The sequence below is a fragment of the Acomys minous genome, assembly GCF_964271855.1.
Source record: "Acomys minous genome assembly, chromosome: 14".
Lineage (NCBI taxonomy): Eukaryota > Metazoa > Chordata > Mammalia > Rodentia > Muridae > Acomys > Acomys minous.
In genome coordinates, this window is record NC_140496.1 from 93,804,913 (window position 1) to 93,822,059 (window position 17,147).

At 39.4% G+C, this 17,147-nt stretch overlaps 1 protein-coding gene across 3 annotated transcripts in view; it reads left to right on the plus strand.

The window, feature by feature from the left end:
- The first annotated feature begins 14,075 nt into the window (after positions 1 to 14,075).
- The window catches only part of STPG2 (sperm tail PG-rich repeat containing 2), a 428,379-nt gene continuing 425,307 nt past the window's right edge, over positions 14,076 to 17,147 (plus strand). For 2 of the 3 annotated variants that reach the window (XM_084757398.1, XM_084757396.1), the window contains exon 1: positions 14,077 to 14,427. In XM_084757398.1, the coding sequence (XP_084613524.1) occupies positions 14,322 to 14,427 (106 nt within the window). In that variant the 5' untranslated portion in view covers positions 14,077 to 14,321. Of the gene's footprint in view, positions 14,428 to 17,147 lie in introns of all 3 variants that reach the window. The other variant, XM_084757397.1, reaches the window with a different exon arrangement.

The following is a 17,147-nucleotide window of genomic DNA, read 5'->3' on the forward strand; positions in this document are numbered from 1 at the left end:
ATCTTTTCCATCACCAGTCAGGTCTACTCCTTAAGTCCAGACACAGTGGCATTTGATGAACAAAGGGACATTTTTATCCTGAAGTTCATTTTCTTCCTTATTATTCTTTAATTATTTTTGGATTATAATATAACTTCATCATTCTTAGAATTATGTTAGAAAATGTTACAACTGTTTGGTTGCTACATCACTTTTTTACTCTTATTAAAAACAAATGACCACATACCAAAATTATCGAGACACAGTCTATACTGTTCAGTGAAAGCCTATACGGTTAGGGTAGCCAATTGGAATGGAAGCTGTGGGCCTTTACATTGGATTTAATATTTCATTGTTGAATACATTTGATGCTTTTTTATCAACAATCAAAAATGAAAAAATGCACCGTGGTTCTCCTCCCTGAGGGGCTGTTGGCCACCAGCCCACCAAGGCAGGAGGAACAGGAGGTGAGGCACAGAGCTTGGGAGGCCAGGAGCAGGATGGAGATCACACACTCTGGGAACCATTTTGGGGAGCTAGTTCAACTTTACTTGGGGAGAACAAAGGCTATCTGGTCCTTGGGAGTAGATGGAGGGCTACCAGGATAGGTGTACCTAATTGGTTGAAACCAGGCACTTTAAGGATGCTTGCTTTGCATTCGGCCTTCCCTTCCTGTCATATGAACAGGAACATGGTACCTAATTATCCTATAGGTCCATGGAGGGGAGAGCTAGCAGGGAGCTGTGCCAAGGGTCATATATCAAATGTGGATGGGGGCATCTTTGTCTAAAGACACTCTCCAGATGAAGTCAGGCAGAAAGTAGGGGGTCCTGCTGAGGAAAGGGGGCCCAGTCCTGCACCTGTGGGTAGACAACTAGGTTTATTCCGAGTCTGTTGTGGGTCTCAAGCACAGGGCACTTCAACTAGGTTCCACTTACAAGACTTAAATCAGAATGTGGCTGGGCTGGCCTGGGCTCCCAGCTGGGGCACTGAGGAAGGGTCTTCATCAACCAGGTATTGGTACCCCCCACAGCCCCTGTCCGTCCACCCTCACCACCCCCTGATTCCTTGCTGACTCTCAGCTGTCAGTTACTGAAAGCAGCTCCAGGGCATGCCTACGATTGGCAGCAACTGCTTGCTTCAGATGCTTCTTCTTCAAGTGTCTTGCCTCAGCTAAAGAGTCCTTTACTCTTCAGACCTTGTGTGATGGGATTAGGTTCAGACAGCTCTTCTCCTGCTTTAAGGCTAACTGTGACTTATAACTGATCCCAGTCATCGATTCTGTAGCTTTCGGGGGTTTAGAATGGGCATCCTTGGGGGTGTGGTGTGGTGGATGTTCTAGGCAGGCCTAACACAGCTGCAGTTGCCGTTTGCCGAACAAGTCATCACCGGCAAGGGAGGATGGATTATTGTAATTTGCTCAGCTAGTCTTCAGGGATAAAATGGAAACACTGGGGAGCAAGACATCCTGTTCACTATGTACCCACCTTATCACGCTTTCTTTAAAGAGTGCTGTCTTCTGAAGAATACTCTATGTTCTTTCTTATTTTCCACAATGCCTAGTACACATTGTCTAGGAAATTTAAACATTATTTTTGCAAGAGACAAAAATGGAGACCTTCATGCTAAACCTGCATTTGAGAGCAGAGGTCAGTGTTCCCCACACTATGGGGGTTGATTCTCTAAGGAGGAAACTGATTACTGTGTTAAGTTGACAGGCCTTTATGTAAGACTTTGAGAAGTCTGGCAGCTTCAGGGAGCATATTGGTGCAGCTGTTCTAGGTAAGCTATCTTAGGTATTTGGGAACATTTTGCTATAAGGAATCTGTCAATTTAGCATGGCTAAGCAGTGCACTCAGCAACTCTCAGTGGTCTCCCCCCAACAGTGCTGTGGTGTGCCCTCGAAGAGGCTTGGACATTCTTCTTCTTCTCCCCTCTGTCTACCATTGTGCTTGGTCCAGTGGGCAAGGATGTAAGGGCAGTCTGCCTTTTTGTTATCCTCTAGTATGGCTTGAAAAGCCTAGCTCATAAGACGCTGTAATTGTCCTTCTTCCCCTCTTCATAGATGACCTTTCAGAATCTGTATCCTTTATGCAAGATGAGGACTTAGGACAGGAGAACCTTTCACAAGGCAGCAGCATCTCCGTGGGGTGTTTCCCTTGCAGAGCCTTGTAAGCAGGGATCCAGCACTGTCGACTGTCCGACCGCCAGCGTTCACCAATAACCATTAGGAAGGACCTCAGCGGGGGCCAGAGGCAGGTCAGGATTTGGTCCAGGTGAGAAATACAGTCTTCCTACTTGGTCACTGTTGCTTTATGTACCAAAATGAAACATAAGAGTGGGCAAACCTTCTGAACTGTAAATACTTCAAGAAATGAAGTGATAGTGAACATATTGGACAGATCTAGGACCTTTGCTACAGACATGATAATTAGAACAAATTAAAGGTCAAGTGGATGTGAAATCTGCTCAACCTCTATCATTATTTATACGCTATTTCTTTTAAAATATTAAATATAAGGAAATTTAGGTCACATTTGGGTATAATTATCTTATGCAGTGAGGCAAAAATAGTTCAGACTTCTAGGCTCTTTCTTCTAATACCTCATTGTAAGCATCTATCAATGGAATCAGTATTCCACTTTATTATGTCAATATTATTAAAAAGTATATTTGATATAAATTAATGATTAATAAACTTATATGTCTTAAGAAAAAAGTCTATTTTCTCTAAGTTATTTAAATTATTCATTCAGTTTTAGAACTGCCACTTTTTTTTTTGAACTGCCACTTTTATAATCAGGAATAAGCATCTAAAATGGAGCATTTGAAATACATCGTTGATCACTTATAACAAATTTACATTAAAATTTTATTTATTTCACTTTATTTATTTTTATAGTTTTATTTTATTTTTATGTCTATGAGTGTCCTGCCTGCATAGGAGTCTGTCTACCATGTGTATGCATGGTGCCTGCAGAGGTGAGAAGATTGTGTCAAACCATGTGGATATGGAAATATGGATGGTTTTAATCTGCCATATGGAGGCTGGGAACCGAACCTGGGTTCTCTGCAAGAACAGCAAGTGCTTTTAAACAATGAGACATCTCTTTAGCCCCTAGTTTTAAAAAATTGTATTAAAAACAAAATGGCAGTATTTACTGTTACCTAATAAATATAAGGGCCATGAAAACAATATCAATACATATTTCAGAGCCATATTCTCTGTACTGCCTTCTCAATTTCTCAATCCTTCAATCATTTCCAGTTGGAAACTCACTGGAGCAAAGAAATACTATCTCCTCTTAGCATGACCCACCGCGGTTGCATTCTTGACTTTGTTTTGATGGACGTTCTTCTGCATTATTTAAGTGAGGTTCATGTACTCATCAACACCAATGATTTGATCATCCACACATTGGCTTGTTAATAAAGCGACATCTGGATTTAAGATTTTGCATGGCTCTGAAGATGAAGTTGGTGGACAGCACTTGTGGCTTCTGCACCTTCTAGCCCTGACCATGGTAAGCCAGTGTGGAAATCACAGAGACCAGGTGAATGCTGCTTCCGAAAGCTTTTCTTGTTGATTTTTTTGACACAGGGTCTTATGTATTCTCTTATGTCTTCTCAGTAGCTTGCACACTTGTTATGTAAATTTCAATTGCTTAGCTGGAATTATAAATCTAAGTTCTTTTATATGAACTTAATGTTGAGGGTGAATATTTTATTAGCCTAAATTGGTGAAATTGTGCCATCTAGTGCTTCATACTAAAAAAAAAAATCCTTGTAGGTTTTAAAGCGTGTTTTAGTTTGAGAATATTAAATGTTTACAATAAATTTAGAAATTTATTTGTCTGTTGTCTAATGTAAATTTGGGGTATGACTAATTTTGGTAGATGATATTTTTGTTTATTTGTAGGTCTTCTGTGATAAAGTTTATAAGATTAAACAAAGGAAAAAATACAAGCACACAAAAAAAGAAAACACAATTAGGACATATTTCAGGAAGAGTATATGCGAGTTCCTAGAAATAGTATGGTTATTCCAGGTATTTCTAAGATTTGCTTTATCAAGCATGATGTAATCTGTGGATTGCGTTCATGTAAAGCAGTGAAAAGACTCTGCTATAATAAGTTCCTTTGGGACTGTTATGCAAGAGAGTAGTTTTAAAAATGCAATGAGTAGACTCTGTGTGATAGGGTAAAGACACTAGATAATGACTTCCTTGCCTCTTACCCGGCTCCCACATGACCCCCAAAGGCTGGTTTCTGAGAGCCCCTGGAATCAGGTTTCCATGTGTTTTGTAGGGAGAGGAAAATTGTTGCTTGGTTACAGTAGGAGAAACAGGAGGAAATGAAGATAGGAGGGAAGCTTTTATTGTTCTAGCAGCTAAAATTGATTGACATAAAGCTTTGATCTTTTGCCTAGGCTTGGGTTCATGTAAATTTGGAATTGTCTGAATACTTTTGAAAACCTGGTTTTCATGTTTTGTTGTTGTTGTTGTTGTTTTTAAAGCATAGATTAGCCAGGTATACTGGGCCATGTGTTTTGCCCTAGTACTCCAGAGACAGGTGGACCTCTGAATTGCAGGCCATCCTGGTCTACACAGTGAGTTCCAGGCCATCAAGATCTACAAAGAGAGACTGTCCTATCCCTCCCCAACCCAAAACAAATGAAAAAAAAAAAGAAAGAAAAGCTCTGTAGTTCAAAGCAGAACCAGGCAAACTAGAGTTCCTTATAAAACAGCTATGCAGAAGCATCAATTTCCTTGTAAAATGTTAAATTGTCTTTAAATAATAAACTTTATGAAATATAAAAGTTGTTAACTACCTAGATATATGCATAAGGCATATGGACATCGTTGTGCTCATTATTATTTGGGTTAGTCAGTAGTTCTCACTTAAATAGTTATTATTTGCTATTCTATGCTTCTATTAGTTTCTTGATATTGAATTGCTTATGGTTTTAGAGCTTTGACAAACAATAGTCTATAATGTCTATGGATCTATGATATATTTTTCATACTTGCTAATGTTTCTGATAGTACATACTCAACACATACCTGCTATTGTTGAGACTCAGTTGAATTTTTCTATACCCAGGTATAAGATACATACCCTTTATAATATAGCTGTGATAAGAAAGCATACTTCATCAAACATTTGTGAGATTTCTCAAATCACTCACACACACACACACACACACACACACACACACACACACAACATAAGGCAGTTATTTTTATTTGTAATAAAATTAATTACCTTGACAGCCCTTTAAGTGCATGGGTCAGTGTTTTAAGTGTGCTCAAATTGTTGTGCAGTGATCTCCAGAATATTTTCACCTTATACAACTAAAACTTCTTTTTGGTTTTTTGAGACAGGGTTTCTCTGTGTAGCCTTGGCTGTAAAACTTCTTAACCCTCAAATAATTCTCATTTTATCCTCTCTAAGCTCTTGCAACCATTATTACACTTTTCTGTTTCCATGGACTTGAGTAATGTACATGCATCTTGTCAGTGAAACCATACGTCTTTTTGAGAATGGCTTACTTGTACAACATGTTCAAGAGTCAACCAAGATTTCCTTCCTAATAGTATTTAACATGATTATAGATTATAACCAGGAGACTTATTCAATCAGCAAGAATCATAAACTGATTAAATATGCTGGACATATGTAACAGAAAGAAAAAGGTAAGAACAGCACATGCTGAGATAGAATCCAACCATTGCCTACTTTCCAAAGCTATAATAAGTTCCTTTGGGACTGTTATGCAAGAGAGTAGTTTTAAAAATGCAATGAGTAGACTAAATTGTTGGCTCAGAATTTGTAAGTTGAGCCACATGGGATTTGAACTCAAATCACAGTTTCCCTCTTGAATATACTGAATTTAAATAAGTGTCAAATTTGCCAATTTATAATGTTTAAATACTAAGCACTATCCTTTCAAAAGATGCGTCTTTTGTCCTTATTTCTTCAGAAGGGCAGGGCTTGCTATGGCATCCCCTTCATAATTCTAAAAACAGCGATTACTGTCTTTTAACAACCTGCTACGTCTGGTAATAGCATATAACGCCAGGCATTTGTATTGCTTTCCTTATATGTATTTTTTAAAGATAACTTCCCAATGAACTAATCACATCCCCAAAAGACTCATTCTTTAGGACACTACTGATGAGGTGGTTGTAGTTGCTTTTGATTTCAAACCCAGTTTCCACAGGGCACTAGAAGGACCAGCACTACTATTTCTCCTGGCAGAAGACTTACTACAAATATCGATTTTAGTTAAAGTTAGTAAGAGAAATATCACACCTGCACTTTCCAAGACACTTCTGAGTATACAAAATTTGCTTACCCAATTTCTTCATACCTTAGGTACCCTCACTATGATCCTAAATTTTGTGGTAAAACCTCTCCAACTGCCTCACCACGTTGTTCCCCATTTGGGGCATATGTGACTGTGCCTCTAATCAGCGTTTACTTCATTTGGCTTTGAGGTTTTCACTCCAATCCCACGTGAATCGGGTGAGATGCGACTGTTTTCCCGAGGAGACCATATGTCTGCGTGTACAACATGAGTGCACCTCACTTAACCCCACAGTGTTTAACTCTGGCTGGGTCCTTGTTTCACCGCATTCCTTCCAACAAAGCAATGGCATCCTCTCACGGTTCCAGCTGCTCTTTTTCCCTGTTTCGTCCCTTCTAACAAAATTTTACGCATTAAAGTTTTTGATTAATATGGAAACGTTTTCCCTGTTTTACAAATAATGAAAAAACATCACACACACACACGCACACACAAACACTTACAATCTTTTTCTCCTCTACCACATCTCTCTATTTTAGCAAATTTATACTAATAGCTTAGCATGTACTCATTGATATTTTTCACATGCTTATATATTCATTTAACATAGATAGGTTTTTGATTTCTTCGATTGAAAAAAATCATTTCATATATTTTTGAAAAATTTTTCCTCAACAATGTCTCATGGGAATTAGGCTTATTAACTGGAATGCTGAGTCTTTAAAATGCCTACCCAGTGTTGTGAGTGGATATAAAACTTATGTTTAGGTACTTGGGTGTTTATGTACATTATTTTGTACTATAGCATTAAAATTTGTTATCTATCTATCTATCTATCTATCTATCTATCTATCTATGCATGCACATGCATGTATGCCATGACATGCATGTGGAGGTAAAAAGCCTTGTGGGTCTTGGTTTTCCTTTTCCTTCTTTCATGACGTTTTCTGTTTCATCTATTATTTTATTATTAATTTTTTTGACTTAGCTTTTAAGTTTGTGATTTCTTCCTTACATATTTGATATTTTTCTATTTCTTGCTCTTCATGTTGACATGCCCACTTCCATTTGTCCTTTCAAGCTAACACGAATCTCAACAATAGCTAACTGTTTCTTTGATTACGCCACATGGCTGTGCAGCTGCAGAGCCATGTTAAGCTTTAAAATTTACTGTGCTGCCCTTAAAACTCCCCAAATTGGCTTATTTTGCTAGTTGTTATCTGTCTCCTTCTTCAATTTCATTCCATATACTAAATTCTAAATACTTTGATCACATCCATCTTCTTCTCTTTACTTGCTTCCTAGATATTCTATCTAATTTAAACATTAAGCATTTGTAAGACTCACAATGGCAGCATGATAGGGCAAATTCAGCGGATCCTGTATAAGACCTCTTACTTAGACATGTGACTTTACATCTTCATACCAGTAAAGTTAGGTACTATAAGAATACATATTAGTACAAATATACCAACTCTTTTATAACAAGTAGAAAACTGTAAGTCTAGGTATTGCCAACTAAAAAGCTGGTTTCTTTCCCCTTAAACTTCGCTTTTTTGTCTCTGTCACCTTGTAACAGATAAAATAATATATTTATAAAAGCAGTCACAGAGCCTGATTGTGGTTCCGCATGCCTTTAATCCCAGCACTCAGGAGGTAGGGACAGGTGGATCTCTGAGTTTGAGGCCAGTCTGGTCTACAGAGCAAGTTCCAGGACAGCCAGGGCTACATACCCAGAGAAACCCTGTCTCAAGCAAGCAAGCAAGCCAGCCAGCAAGGAAAACCAAGGCAAAACCAAAGAAATATACTAATTCCTCTAATTGTTCATTCTTTTCTTGGAACAAATGGTTACTAATGTTTGGATGTTCTATCATGTTTTAAAGACTTGGTTGGTTATTTGTCATCAAATTTAATATACACTAAGCAGTATCAAAAGTAGTATTGCTTGGCTTTATTCCACTAGATATTTTATTTTGCTTCTTAACATAAGTTCAGTAAACACTAAAATGTACTCTTCAAAATGTACTATGCTAAGCACTATGGGAATAGAAAGTGATGCTTTCCACAACTCCCATTTCCAGATGAGCAGCAAGCAGGAGGACGTTTCCAAACTCAGAACAAATGGGGAAGTCTGTGGCCGACATGTAACTTGTGTGGGTAGGAACAGTGGAAGATACAGGAAGAGAGAGGTAAATAGGATGGTTTAACTAGCCAAATGCTAACTTAATTTCCAAGTGCAGTTCTGCAAACTTCACTTAGGAAGATTAACCTAGCTGCACTGTGTAGGATAAGCTGCAGCAGGGAGGCATTCCACTTGAGATACGAGGAAAATGCCAACAGGCTGAGAACATCAGCAAAATGACAGTGAGGATGGGGTGAGGAGGTGGACGCCACAGAACTCAGCAGATGTTTGGATGTGGGAGGAGAAGTCATTTAAGAGCTCTGCAGTCTTATCTACGGGATCAAGTTTGTACGGTAGAGCAGAAATAGGAAACGAGAGGAGGAGCAGGCTTTCTAGAGAGGAAAAAGAAGTTAAGACTTAAGTCTAGGCATATTCCTTTTGAAGTGGTGGTGGGACACTTATGCTAGGTATTAAATAAACACCTGAATGTGCGTGTAACTCAGCATAGCTATGCACTGTGAGAAAGAATAAAATGTAATGGAAGAACAAGGAAAAGGAGGTAAAGAAGACAGAAAAAGGCACAGAGACACTAAGTCTCCTTGAGAGGCAGAAGAGCACACCTTTGTTCTTCCCTCCTGGTACCTATAGCGGCTGGGACTGCAGCAGGTCATTTTGGACCACGAAACGATGGCAAGAACGGAAGATACCCATCAAGGATCAGAGAGCACTGTGACAGGGTTTCAGGGTACTCTGTTATAAGAAGCCACCATTCCATCCTTGAGAAACTATCTCCAGTCATTTTAAAAAGTGAATAAGTGAAAATAATTGAACATGAAGAAAAGTTCAAATAAACAACTGGGCGAGGCAAAATTTGCTGTGGGAGCAAAACATTGTTAGGACCATGTACCTTTTAATGCCTGTGAGACTAGACTATGGACTCAGACAGGCTTTACACCCACCTCCACCATTCAGGATGATGTGACAAACTGGCCAATAAATTTAATGGGCGTGGCTTCAGTATGGTGTGGAGAAATTAATAGGATTTGCTACATTGGTGTGGCAGAAATGAGTTGTTCCTGCGCTCGAGTACTGTTTGGACCAGGACAGATGCACACTGAGAACAGTGAAAAGGGAAGGGCAAGTAATTTCTACAATGCATTTTCTGAAGTGTAGAGTTATAAAATTCTATATTAAACAAAATTCGCAAAACTTACCTTGTAATCTTTGAAACACAAATTCTTATTTTTTTGAACGTATGTCACTTACAGTATGACCTCCGACAACTGGATTTATTTAGCTTAATGTTATAAATGTAAAATGATTTATTTATTTATTTATTTTTTACAAAAAAAATCAAAACAATGGAAAGTCAAAAATCACAGCGAGTTAAGACATTTAGCTTTGAGCTGGGCATGTTGGCATATATCCGAAATCCCTGTACTTGGGAGGCAGAAGTGTTCAAAGTTGAGGCCAGCCTTAGCTACACTTCAAGATCAAATCTCTAAAAAGAAAGCAAAAACAAATCAACAGAAAGATTAAATTAATTTCAAAATCATTTTGGCCTAATACATTCTAAGGTATTCAGTGACTATTTAAGGCAGAATTCTCAGCTTTCATTTGACACTCGATATATCATACTATTTGACGAATCACCGAAATGCTACACAGGAGAACCAACACCTGTGCTGCACTTTATTGCATAGTTACACTGTATTTTGATAATCAAGTTGATTTTAGGAAGTTTGACATTAATACAATTCTGCTTTTGTTTTATAATTTTTAAAAGAGTATTTTTAATTTTATGTCTATGGGTGTTTTTCCTGAAGTCTTCTGTATACTGCACACTATGCATGCTTGGGGCTCACAGAGACCTAGAAGAGGGCACTGGACCACCTAGAATTGGAGTAGCATGTGGCTGTGAGCATCCACAGGGGCCCTGGGACTCTTTTTTAAAAATATTTTATTTAATTTTAATTTATGTGCATTGGTGTAGGGGTGTCAGATCTTGGAGTTACAGACAGTTGTGAGCTGCCATGTCGGTGCTGGGAATTGAACCTGGGTCCTTTGGAAGAACAGGCAATGCTCTTAACCACTGAGCCAGCTCTCCAGCCCCAAGTCCCTGGGATTCTTAAGAGCAGCCAGTGCTTTTAACTGCTGAGCCATCTCTGATGCTCCCTCTTTTTTTGTTCTTTGTTTTTTGTTTGCATTTGTTTGTTTTCTTGAGAAGGGATTCACTATGTAGCCCTGCTTGATCTGGAAATCACAAAGCTCCACTACTGTCTCCTGAGGCCTGAGATTAAAAGAGCTCGACACCACACCTACACAAAGCTCCATTGAAAAGTTTCTTCTGAAAGGACTTAGTTGGTAGAAATGGCAGGAACATAAATTCCAAGGTCAGATAAATTTTAGCTCAAACAGCTCTTACTAACCTGAGTCAACCTGAGTGTTGCTAATTAGCATTAAATATTTTTTGTTTTTGGCACTGTGAAAGGCTGAGACAAATTATTTTCTGCTTGTGGATGATTATAATTAACATTTTTAAAGTAGCAAGTCAATGTGGACTTTTCAAGAAACACATAAAGACACACATAATGAGGAATAACAGGAATATTTACTTTTCTTTTTAAAAAGCATTTTCCAGCCCTCAAATGCTGTGTAGTACTCTGGTTATTGAATCATAAGAAGAAACTTTTAGCTGGGAAATGTCCAGAGAAGATTACTAGCCACAGTAATCAAGAAAACACATTTTTATGCTAAAAATAAAGACTTGTAGAATTCATGGAGATCAAGCACTACAAAGTTATTAAGGGTCTAGAAATTCTGCCACTAGCCCTATGAAGTACTTGAAAACAGAATGCTCACGCAGGAGACAGGCCAGGCAAAGAAACACTGTATACCAAGCTGGTACTCCAGGCACAAATTCCCTGTTACAGGTTTGTCAGTGATGTTGAGGAGATGGCTCTCCCACTGGCCCCCATGAAAAATTTATCTAAATTAGGTTAGGCTCAATGGTCAAAATCTTAAGTTAGACAGAAGACAGATAATGTGCTACCACTTCTCTTCCCAATCTAACTTCAAAGGTTAGGGGTTATTATGTCATTTTTGTCAGAGAAGGATCTGAGTATATCCCATTGTTTCTAGAAACCATGGCTTTGTCAATCCTATCTCGGAAGAACCCTTAACTACAATGTCCCTGAAATGACCCTTTCTTTCCCCAAGATTCTGAGAAAGGCGACAGACAAAGCAGGCTGAGATCAGAGCATCTGGAGAAGGGCTATTTAGAGAGTAACGAATTCCCTCTCGTTCCTCACGGGAACAGTGGCCAGCTAGGTTATCTCCTGAGAAAACCTGCCACGTGCACATAGGATCATTCTGCAATTCCTTGGCAGGCTGCTCATACAAGGACAAAACAAAGTAGGACGCCAAAGAAGTCACTGCTTATGTGACTTAAAAAGCCCCTTTCCCTGTGTTAATTGGGTACAATAAATAGGACTCTGGACACAAATGCTCTTGGTACAGCTGGCCACTGCTGCTGCTGAAAAAGGAACACTTGGCCACTGTTAGCATGGCCACTCTCCCCTGCCCCCACTAACATCCTTACTGGTAGATTTCAAAAAGTCTTTTTTCTCACTGCCTATGTATTTTCTTCAATTTCTGGACAAATGGCAAATTGCTCCACTGCTGTAGTACAACCAGGCTGTGCATGGTAGAATTGATATATTGGCTTGTATCACCAAGAGTAAATGATGTACAAGAGATGTGGTTAAAGGAAACACCACCTTTAACGACACAGATTTCCTTCCTTTTATCTGTGACTCTTTCCAGTATGTCAAGGTAAATTTATTCTAGATGCTGTAAATGGGATCTTGCTGTAGACTGAATAAATGAGGCAAAAATAACACAGAGAGAACTGATATGGTTACTTTTAAATTTTAATTTAAAGATTTATTTATTTATGTATATGGTGCTCTATTTGCATGTTTGCCTGTATGACAGAAGAATGTATCACGTCTTCATAGATGGTCATGAACTCAGGACCTCTGGAATCTCTCCAGCCCGTGTTTACCTTTTTGAAACAGGGTTTCTCTGTGTAGACCAGGCTGTCCTGGAACTCACTCACTCTGTAGACCAGGCTGTCCTGGAACTCTCAGGGATCTGCCTGCCTCTGCCTCCTGAGCGCTAGAATTAAAGGTGTGCGCCACTACTGCCCAGCTACTTATGGGTTTAAAAGAATGTAGGAAGCTCTAATGTTAACAAGGACTGCTAACGATTCATTACAAAGAAGGTTCCCGAACGCTTTGTGTTCCCTGATTGGGAAAAACATAAATAATCCAAGAAGTGGCCAGCAAAAAGAACAGAAAGATAAGAGACTATTACAGCACTTTAGTTTTATTGCATCCAGGTTAACTTAGCAGAGTAACAGAACAATACACTTGACAATAAGTACCTTTCAAGTACGTAAATGATTCAGCTGTGTATGAATATTCTTCCTTCGGTAGAAGAAAGACATCAAGAGATGCATTCTTAGCAAACACTCACTTTATAGAATATTCTAACAGAGATGGTACAATTAATCCGCAGTCTATAGTGCAGAGAACGAAGCAGCGAACTAAGAATGACAGAAGTTAAATATGTTGACATTTGTATTAGGAGCAAACTAAGGTACTGTAGCTTTTTTTTTTTTTTTTTTTTTAGGGTGAGACATGGCCACAAAAGGAGTGCCTAAGCCAGTGGTTCTCAACCAGAGGGTCACAACCCCTCTGGCAAACTTCTATCTCCAAATATAGTTACATTAAGATTCAGAAGAGTAGCAAAATTAGTTATGAAGTAGCGACAAAAATAATTTTATGGTTAGTGGTCACCACAACATGAGACATTGTATTTAGAAGTTGCAGCACTAGGAAGGTTGAGAGCCACTGGCCTAAGCCTTTAAGGATGCTTAGAAGATATGTAGGTTCCTTAATGGAAAAACAGCCAAATGAATAGAGAGGTGGACTAATATTTCCTGGCGCCTGTTGCTGAAGGTTAAAGGACTCTATGAGGGTGGCTTGTGCTTTTCTATGCCTTCAGTTTACTTTATAGACAATGTAGCCATTTATCGGTATCCAATACCAGAAGCAGTTTTCAGCAGGCAAGCTTTTCACTTTTCCCTTGTTCCTGATTTCTTGCTGACTTCTCAACCCTCCGCGCCGCCCCCCCCCCCACTCGAGTTTCCTTTATTAGTTCTGACTGTCCGCAGGTCAGAATCAGGATGCCTGTGCGACAGAAGTGAAGGGCGAATTTGCTAATCCCAAACCGTTTCGGGTTCCGGACTTTTTCTATTTTCTCCACCTAGGTCGTTCCAGTCACCTTGATTTATAGAGAGAGCAAAGCAAGGTTAAATTAATTCGTCTCCTAACGCATTTTTAGGGCTTTTCTAAGAACTGCGAAAGCAGTCCGAGATAAGACGCATTCTTGCAGGTGGGCAGAGACACAGCGCCGGCTGCAGCACCGCCCTAAGCATCGTCTAGAAGACCGCGGGAGAGGACAGGACCAACCTGCGATCTGAGCGCTCGGCCGGAAACGCTCCGAGAGCTGGGCCGGAAATGCACCTCCCTGCCAGCGTCGATCCCGCCTCCCGCCCTTTCGAGGTTTCCGGGTGGAGAGGAATGGGTGGAGCCAGAGCCGGAAGCGCTCGAGGCTAAGTCCCTTCTGTGGAGCGGTGCCGCGGTACCGAGCCGACGCTTGGTGGCAGGCGGGAACTCTGGCGGCGGTCCGCTCCATTTTTGCCTCCCCGCTAGGGGATCCGGGAGATAGCTGACGCCAATGAGTCGGTCAGCACGCTGCTCGCACGCTAGCTCCTGGACGACCCAGGCCTCAGATGCGTGAGCCTGCCTAGTTTTTGATCCCGAGAGCCCCGCCCCTCATCACTATGTACGACCGTGCTCCCCGCCTGCTCAGGTTGGCCGACTATGGCAGCACCGCGGAGCACGTGGGTCCTGGGTCCTACCAGGTACCTTTCCTTAAGAGGGCCACAGGTAAGATGCTGTCGGCCAGCTTCCTGTGACAGGCGGCTTGCCTTCAGCCTGCCCTTAGGAGTTAAACACAAAGTCAAAAAGGACCACTTTTCAGAAATGTAACAAAACACGAAGTGGGCAGGGAAATCACTTGAGCAAGGATTTTTGATTCCTTGCCTCTGTTGACTATATGAAATCCATTTTTCTGTACGCGCTTCTGCCGTTTCTATTCCATGATCGTCACACACTTGAATCAGATTTATTTACTATGATGTAATTTTTTACATTTCTATTTTGTGTTATCACTTACCAACAGTGTCCCCCCCCCCTCCATCCCCACCTCCAAAGTGAAATTGTATGACTATCCCCAGCTTCATACTTACTGAGAACCATTTTCTAGTTATATTTTTGAGAAATGGCCTAGGGACTGATAAATTAAGTAGTTATTTGTTTTTCTCAATTTTTTTTTCAGTTTGTGAATTAGGCCCAACGTTTAATAAATATTTCTAATTTGCTTTCTGCTTTTAAAGTTCTGGTTGTTGTTATTATTATTATTATTATTAATTATTATTATTAATTATTATTATTATTATTATTATTATTATTATTATTATTATTATTATTATTATTATTATTATTGGAATTTACTGCCATCCAAATTATAGTATTTTCTTTTGTAAACCTGAATTTTTAGTACATATAAAATGCCACCGGCCCCCTCCCCCCCTTAAAACTCCAGGAATAAGTATACTGTTTACATCCCTACTCAAATTACGGTCGGTTTCTTTGGACATGGTAAAATTCATTATTTGTCTGTGTTCCAGATCTCAAATTTTACTGCTTTATAGCATTTGTCCTCGGCATTTTTTGGAACACATGCCAACTACAGTTGAGCTGTTATAAGCATTTATTCCCCAACATCTTAATGTTTATCAGTGGCTGCCTACAAAAGGGCACATCTATGATTGTTTTGCACAGCTGTGATGCTTTTGTATCCTTTATTTTGGTAGAGCTGACCACGTCGTTGCTTTCTCCTGGTTCTTTTTCCTGCTGTTAAATGATGCGATGTGGAACCAAGGAATCATTTTTGTGTTCTTAGCAATCATGCTTAGCTGTAAAAGATACTGAACTTTCTTTTTCCTGTTGCTTGGCTCATATTACCTTCTTCCACGTAACTATAACTTCAATTACTATTTCTATTCAGTTACTCCCAAGTGAAAATCTTTATAGAGCTAGAAGTGGTTTATATCTCTAAGATAAGTTTTCTGCCGACTTAAAGTCTACAGCATTGTCAGTCACTTTTATGGACATCTCTGCGTGGCTGGTCTAAGCTTTAGAACTCCAGCTTCCTTTCTTACCTGGCCATTTCTCCTGGCTTTTAAGACCATTGGCTATAGTTTCACAATCTCCCAGCAATTCTTTCCCTCCCTTCATAACTACCCAACTTAATAGGAGTCCTCATTATTTTTTTCTCAGTGAAATCACTGGCATGTCGCTTCAGTCTCATTGTCTAGTTTCATTTTGTGGATAGTAGCATGCTTTAAAAACATACATTATTTGAAAATCAAAAACATACTTTTGTAACACCAGGTTTAAAACTCTGAACTCTTCCATGACAATGAATTCTTTGTGTTCTCATCCTTGGTGTGGTGTTCCGTTCAGTCTGATCTCTGTAAATGCCTGGACATGTTTCTACACTTGACAGTTCAGCCACTCTAACTTGCTAATTTTCTTGAGATCATTCTTTGTCCCTAACGTGCTTTTGTACTTGCTAATACATGTGCCCAATATGTTCTACATTCCTCCTTGGCCTGGCTTGTTCTTACTATTCATTTGAAATAAAATTCTCTAACTATTCTTATGTTTTTCCTCTCTGTCTTATGGTGACTTTTTTTTTTTTTGGCTAGGAGTTTGATTCTATAATTACTGTTAATATATACGAAAGCCCCACTAAAATGTAAACTACTTGAGAGCAGGAATCATGGTATTTACTCCACTGTTAGTTTTAAACCCAATAGCACAAACTTCTCCATGTAAAATATCTTGTAATAAAGTACAAACTAATGAACCACATTAAAAGTTCCTATGGGGTGGGTGATATGGTTCAATGGGTCAAGACACCTATTGCTAAACCTGATGACTTGGGTTTGATAACTGACAAGTTGTCATGTGTCTTCTACATTTGTATACACGTGCGTGCATGCGTGCATGTACACACACACACACACACACACACACACACACACACACACACACACACACACCCTTCCCCCAAATCCTATGGCTTTTGTTAATAGAAGGTAATACATAGGATGAAGCCAGCCCCATACTAACTTAAAAGATTATGCTTTATTCACCTTTGAAATAAGTTAAGAAACTCTTAAACGTAGTGCTTGGGAACTCTGAGGAGATACGTTTTCTTTTCTTTAAATGCTACTCAGGACAACATGTTTATAATGGACAGAACAGGTATTTCTGTCCATTTCTTGGCAAGATCATTTAAAAGCAGCTACCATGCTATTTCATGCATCTTTATAATAGGTAACTCACTGGACTGTAAAGATGTGTGCATGCTTATTTCAATGAAAGATCATGTATATGCTAAGAGTCTGATGTGGGAAGAGTTGATGTTGGGACTTTGTATGACTTAATTGCCACAGCAAGCCTCACAAGAGGAACAGATTTTATGGCATTAGGTGAGGAAGATACTCTCAACATCGTCCTCTGCTATCTCCTCTTTA